The 7,128-nt window shown below is 42.7% G+C and overlaps 1 protein-coding gene across 1 annotated transcript; it reads left to right on the top strand.

The window, feature by feature from the left end:
* The first annotated feature begins 4,195 nt into the window (after window positions 1-4,195).
* On the top strand, window positions 4,196-6,496 carry LOC124372302. The gene is made up of 3 exons (XM_046830682.1): window positions 4,196-4,345; window positions 4,676-5,395; window positions 5,837-6,496. Exons 1-3 carry the CDS (start codon window positions 4,196-4,198, stop codon window positions 6,494-6,496), a joined length of 1,530 nt encoding a protein of 509 aa, XP_046686638.1.
* Window positions 6,497-7,128: the final 632 nt, after the last annotated feature.

Below are 7,128 nucleotides of genomic sequence, written 5' to 3'. Positions count from 1 at the left end.
ATAGGCAGTATTGTTTATCGAACAATTTAGTCCATAAGGACAAGGGAATGAAGTCAGACAATTATTTGGAAATTAGGAATTGCAGTGAATAGAACGTGCTGTGGCACGAAACTACTTGGTTATTGTTTGTTTTGCTTGTACTCTTAGTACCGATCATGCTTTGTTTAACTTTAATGCTGACGTAAACCAAAAATAGAGTTATAGAGTAGACTGGATCATTTAAAACGTTTTTTGCCAGTAATTAGCGATATGATGTCAAGACTAACAAATTATTTTATTAGCAAAATTAGCTCACAAATGTTTAACCCACGAAATGGCATTATTTTTTTCTTCAGATGGTAGGATATTATTGTGTGTTTTGTACTCAATACACAAAAAAACTTTATTTGTAGTTCATTATTTTTTTAGCAAAATGTGGGTATACTTATAGTATAGAAACTTTATGCATAAACTATTTTGCTAATATATGACTACCCAAAAAAGGTTTCTTTAGTGGTGGGACTGCAACTGGTAAAATGTAATCATGTAATAAATATTAGAATGAGAGAGAGGCAATAGTTTTTTTATTTTGTCTAGTTTAAAAAAAAAATATAAATAGGTATCCAGGTTCTTTTGAAATATATATATATATATATATATATATATATATATATATATATATATATTGTGACGTCGGGGCCCATGTTCCCGCCGTCTGGAAGTACTGGAGGGGGAGGTCAGCAAGGTGAGCGCCCGAGGCGGTGTGTACGTGAGAGGACTCCGGCGCGAGCGGACGTCCGAGCTCCCTGAGGGCCGATCTAGTGTAGGGCTTAGCCTAGTGATGGTCGTGACGCGTGGTGTCCGTGGGTTCGGAAGTGTTGTTCTTTAAGTTAATAAAGTTGCTGTAATCTGAGCTGCGTTTGGTTCCTGAGTACACCCCCTTCGCCCCAGCTGAGCAGGAGGCGTGACAAATTGGTGGAGGCAGCCGGGTATCCTGAGGTGATCCAGAACCAAAGACGGATTAACGATCCCAGGTTAGTAATATAATATTTAATAGTAATATAATATAATAGTGAATATTTCTTTTTAAAATTCGGATTGTTTTTTTTTTAAGTAAATTGATTAAGTTGAAAAAGAAATGTAGATTGAAAGAACAAGAGAGAAAGTTAGTTTTTGATCCAAATAATTGTAGTTACCTTTTGAAAGCAAAGTGTAATCTGGAGTAAATAATTTTATTTGTTTTCTCGTAGCTTGTAAGCCGAACATAATTTTTTAGTTGTAAGAGTAGCCTATTTAGCAGCCACAGTGCGTCGAACCAAGGTACCGGTAAGGGAGGCAACCTACCCGTGATGTAAACAAAGCTGTTTCTTTTTATTGGTGAATAGAATAATTTTGAGAAATAGTTTTTGTTTTTATAAAGTAGTTAAAAAAAAAAGAGAGAGCTTGTCCATGGGTAGGCCAGGTCAAACCCAATTGGTACGACGACTGTCGCGGCAATGAAATGTTGTGGTGTTTTTGAATAACCCTTGTGTTCAGGGGAATATGTATATTTAAATTGTTGATTTTATTTGGATTGTGATAGTGATTTTGATTTTGTTTTGATTTAATTTTGTTCTGATTTGGTTTTTATTTAAATCTTAATTCGTGATAGGGTGGAGCAATCGTATGTCGTCCACAAACATCAAGTTTAGTGTGAAAACAAGAAGTCAGTCAAGGCTGACATCAGTTAGTGAGGTTTCCCGAAGACCCAGGACAACCCCAAAGAAATCTTGAGGAAGTAAGAACCGTAGCTGAACTCGATTTAATTCCCCTACCTGGTAGTGGTCCTGACGGTGAAGAGGAAGTAGAAGCTATGGCTGAAGCCAGGGGGCCTGTTATTACTCCAGGAAAGTTCAGGGGCGGAATGGAGGACAACGTGGAGGGAGTATCTAGCCCAATTTGGGAGAGTGGCAAAGGCCAATGGCTGGAACGAGGATAAGATGTTGGTTATTCTCCCCTGTTACCTGGAAGGGGCAGCTCTGTCTGAAATGGTACGAGAACCTAGAGCAATCTTTAGGAGCCAATATCACCTGGGAGCGGGTAAAGAATGGAATGAAGGATACGTTTTCAAGCAATCGCTTGGGATGAACAGATGGAGTTCCGACTGCGGATGCGGATGCAAGGGGAGGAGGAGCCCGTAGAATCGTATGTACAAGATGTGTTAAATTTATGTTCAAAAGTGGACCCCGGAATGAAACGAGAGAACTAAGATCAAACATGTTTTAAGAGGATTAAGGCCATCTCTATTGGAGAAAGTGATGGTGATGACCAATGACACTCTAGAAAGCCTACTGGCTAACGTAAGGAAGATCCAGACCGCACGTTTCATGGCTGGACAGCGGGTAGACCACCTACTGGGGGAAGTCTCATCAAAGGCGACAACTACAGGGAACGCCAGTCAGCCATCCAAGACGGAAAGAACACAGGAGCTAGAAAGCAAACTAGAAAACTTAACATCTGAATTTGCCAAGTTAAAGCATGCGTCTTCTAGAACAGCAGGAGAAGAATCGAGATACACGAGGCCGCATGACTGAGAACAATAAGCAACAGCCAAGGGTTCAGTTCGAAGTCTCGAGGGAAAGAAGAGCACAAGATGGTGAACAGTATGGAAGGTGGAACCGAGGGAGAGCAAGAGGAGCCTACTCCACCTCGAATCGTGGAAGAACTAGTGACGGTCGAGTGATATGCTACCAGTGCAATAGACCCGGTCATTATGCTGTTGCCTGTCGCTCAGGAAATCAGGGAAACGACAGAGGGAACCACTAAATCAGGGAGCGAGTGGTTCCGCTAGAATGAGCTCCCGACAACAGAGGATGAGCGTCTTGTGCCAAGAACATGAGCGCCGAGAATGGTATGACACATGGAGGAGATACAACCGTAATCCACGCCATGAGTATCGCCGTGGAGATTTTACCCACGCTATACCCAAGGAATTCCCTCGTCCCGAGGCCAGTACTGTTAGAACCGTGGGAGTATTGGAAATAAAAGGAAAATTAAATCAGAGGACAATGCCAATAATATTAGATACTGGGGCCTGTGTGAGTTGTGTTGATGAGAATCTGGTAGCCAACGTGAGAGACAGGATTAAAGCAGTACAAGGAATGAATGTTAAGACAGCCACCGATGAGCCGGTACAGTTTTTTGGGTAGAATAGAAATTATCTTAGAAATCAGCCACTGTGTGATATTGTTCCCAGTGTTTGTGGCCAAAGGAGTGGGTGACTGTTGTATCCTGGGTAACGATTTCCACCTGAAGTTTGGTACAACAATAGATTTCTCGAGGAGAAGAGCCCAATTTATAATCGCCAACGGAAGAAAAATCTCAGTAGATTTCCTCAGCGCGGAAAAAGACGCCAAGTATTTGCGTCCACCTCCAGACCCCTCGTGGTTGAAGCACATACAGTTTGAAGAAAGACAACAGATACAGGCGAGAGTAATATGTGATGATTCTACTGAACTCCCTCCAAGAAGTCAGAGACTCCTGAAAATTAAGTACGAAGGTTTGTTGCCCACTTTAGGAGTTATGGAACCAAAGGAAGGAATATTTAGAGAAAAATCTGTTCTAGTGCCCTACGGATTGACTCACGCCGAGCCACCTAACCAAGTATTGGTGATGAATCTGGCAGATGATAAAAGGTGCCTACAAAGAGGCGAAGTGTTAGCGGAGGTATATGAAATCTGTGAACTGCGAGAAGAACCGACCAGCAAAGTCGAGGGAGCAAGACAAGAAAAGAGCGAGCTTGAGGAGGCGAACATAGATATTAATCCGCAATTATCCCCAGAGAAAAGAAAAGCCCTACTTAAACTGCTGACAGAGTTTAGAGACCGCTTTGCCTGGAAGAAATCTCAAATAGGACGAACAAACGTGTGTTGAACTGGCCATTCCACTCACTGACGATACCCCAGTGCATCAACCTCCCTATAGGGTGTGTCGCATCGTGAGCGAGAGATTATCAGGGAGCAGGTGGATGAAATGCTAACGAAAGGAGTCATCTGGAAAAAGTAATAGCGCTTACGCATCCCCAGTTGTACTCGTAAAGAAGAAGAACGACACATGGAGGTTCTGTGTAGATTACCGTAAATTGAACCTATGTATCCAAGATCTAGCGTATCCCTTACCATTAATTGGAGATATATTGACATACTTGAACGGATGTCAATGGTTCTGCACCCTCGACATGAACTCTGGTTATTGGCAAATACCAATTAAGGAGGAGGATAAGCACAAAACTGCTTTTATTATAACGGCAGACGGCCTTTGGGAGTGGGAATGTACCCCCTTTGGACTCAAGACTAGCCCAGCGGTGTTCCAGAGATGTATGGACCAGGTACTAGCAGGGTTGAAATGGGGGAGCTGTCTGGTTTACCTCGATGACGTATTGGTCATGGCACCAGCATATGATGACATGCTGAGCAGATTAAGGCAGGTCTTGGAAAGGCTTAGATCAGCCTCTATGACTCTTAATCCAACCAAATGTTCGTTCGGGTATAGCGAAGTCAAGATCTTAGGACATACGGTAAACGCCCAAGGTATAAGTCCCAACCCTGACAAGATTCAAGTAGTAAAAGACTTTGAGGCTCCAAGACGACTAAGAGCTCTGCGATCCTTTATTGGTATGTGTAATTATTACAGATCTTTTGTGCCGAATTTCTCTAAGGTAGTTGGTCCTTTAGTCCATCTTACCAGGAAGAGTGTAAGATTCCATTGGGGTCCTGAACAGGAGGCAGCCTTTGTAGATCTGAAGGAGCGCCTAACATCAGCTCCGATTCTGAGACATTTTGACCCAGAGTTGCCCATTGAGTTGCACACTGATGCGAGTGACCAAGGAGTAGGCGCAGCCCTTATGCAAAAGGATGGAGAGACAGTGCTTCCAGTAGCGTATGGTTCACGAAGGTTATCGGACGCCGAGAAGAAATACACTACAACTGAGAAAGAGTGCATCGCTGTGGTCTGGGCGGCGCAACATTTTAGGCAGTTCTTGTGGGGCCGAAAGTTTACTATAGTGGTGGACCACCACGCGCTATGTTGGTTAGATAAGAACAGAGACCTATCGGGCAGACTGGGCCGTTGGGCTCTCAAACTTATGGAATTTGACTACAAGATTAAACACAAGCAAGAGAGATTGCACGTGGTACCAGACTGTCTATCCAGGAATTACGGAGGGGTAGACGATCCGGAGGATCAGGACAAGACCAATGATATCCCAATGTTAGCAATTAACCTGAAAGATCTCACCAGTCTACAGCGAGAAGATCCCGATTGCAAGAGGATAATAGAAGCAGTTCAAGACCCCGACGGAGCAGCTAGCGCAGATCGACGGTTGGCTAAGAGCTTTATGGTTGAAGACGGGTTACTATATAAGAAGAATGTCGCACATGTAGGTCACAAGAAGTTACTAGTGATCCCAAAAAGTATCAGAGATGAGGTGTTATTTGAATGTCATGACAGTCCGTTATCTGGCGGCCATCTGGGGTTCAGTAAAACATTCTTCAAGATAAAAAGCAGATACTACTGGCCAAATATGGTTAAGGAAGTTGAACGATACGTAAAAACGTGCCCGGACTGCCAGAGTCGCAAGACACCCAAACGAGCAGCCGCAGGGCTCTTACAACCTATTCCCGTGGGACAGCCATTAGATACCATAGGAGTGGACTTCTTGGGACCGTTTCCGAGGTCAGCGAAAGGGAATGTGTATATAATAGTAGCAGTAGACTACGCCACAAAGTGGGCAGAGGCCGAGGCAACGAGAACCACGACTGCTGAAACAACAGCGAGGTTCCTAGTAAACATGATAATCTGTAAGTTCGGATGCCCAAAGAAGATATTGTCAGATAGAGGGACGAATTTCACATCCTCCTTGGTGAAAGAATTGTTAAAAGGATTGGGAATACGACCAGTATTTACAACTGCCTACCACCCCATGTGTAATGGACTGACAGAACATTTTAACGGTACTTTGGCCAAAATGCTGTCGAATTATGTCAGCACTAACCAGAGAGACTGGGATTTGTATGTAAGCCTTACTTGCTTTAGCTATAACACATCTGTACAAGAGACCACTCGACACACACCCTTTTTCCTTATGTATGGTCGAGAAGCACGACTCCCCATAGACGTGTCCCTACGCCAACATGCGTCAGAGGACCCACAAGTCGAGGAAGTGCTGGAGAGAGTTCAGAAGTGCCGTGAAGACGTACAGAAGATAGTCAGCGGTACACAGAAGAAGCAGAAACAGAGGTTTGATAGGACCCATCGACATGTGGAATTTGAACCAGGGGAACAAGTAATGGTGTGGACTCCCATCCGCAAGAAGGGTAGATCGACTAAGCTGCTACACAGATGGTATGGACCATACCAGGTCGAGGCTAAGCTATCGGACGTGAACTACGTGATACTAGTCACCAAAGGAAAGAAGCCTCCGTTCCAGGACACAATTCACGTTAGTCGGCTGAAGCGGTACTACCCTAGGACACTGTGAGAGGGTTATGGTAAACAAAACAAAGTGGACTAAAAGTAGTTGTAAATAATATTTTAGTAAAAGGTAGATTAATAATTATTAATGTAGGACCATGTTCAATTTTTGGACTTTCCAATTTATTGTGAATTGTAGTGAGTGGTAGTAAAACCTTAACATTAGTGCACGAAATGAGGAACTCATGACGGTGTGCTTCACGACAATAAATAGCCGGTGAATGAACTATGAACGTGCCGTCAGCAAGATCAAAGTTCGAACGGAAGGGGAGAGTGTGACGACCTTGCTGAGGACAATTCGTTCGGTTAGTGTCAGTGTCGCGTGGACATAAGTGAACTGAAGACAACCTGAGTCCCATAATCGTGGTTCATTATATATATATATATATATATATATATATATATATATATATATATATATATATATATATATATATATATATATATAATATATATATATATATATATACGTTTATTCTCAGAACTGATTTAATAATTTTCAAATAATTGCTATTTATCGTACAGTGTTTAACATTTTATTTCTTGTTTAATTGTGTTACTTGTGTGTGTACCTAAGTCCTGACAGAGACAGGAACGAGGTGAGCGGCTATGGAATACCAGATAGCGGTGATGTATCTA

Source organism: Homalodisca vitripennis, unplaced genomic scaffold, assembly GCF_021130785.1.
Source record: "Homalodisca vitripennis isolate AUS2020 unplaced genomic scaffold, UT_GWSS_2.1 ScUCBcl_2886;HRSCAF=8029, whole genome shotgun sequence".
NCBI classification, from domain to species: Eukaryota; Metazoa; Arthropoda; class Insecta; order Hemiptera; family Cicadellidae; genus Homalodisca; species Homalodisca vitripennis.
The sequence above is the reverse complement of the archived record's forward strand: the minus strand, read 5'-3'. Positions and strand labels throughout refer to the sequence as shown.

Excerpts from the sequence above, each read along its gene's own strand:
- LOC124372302 (XM_046830682.1), top strand. The coding sequence starts at position 4,196 with ATGAACTCTGGTTATTGGCAAATACCAATTAAGGAGGAGGATAAGCAC. Across the intron at positions 4,346-4,675 it reads TCCAGAGATGTATGGACCAG|GTAGTTGGTCCTTTAGTCCA; the intron begins GTACTAGCAGGG and ends AATTTCTCTAAG. Across the intron at positions 5,396-5,836 it reads ATAAGAAGAATGTCGCACAT|AAGATATTGTCAGATAGAGG; the intron begins GTAGGTCACAAG and ends GGATGCCCAAAG.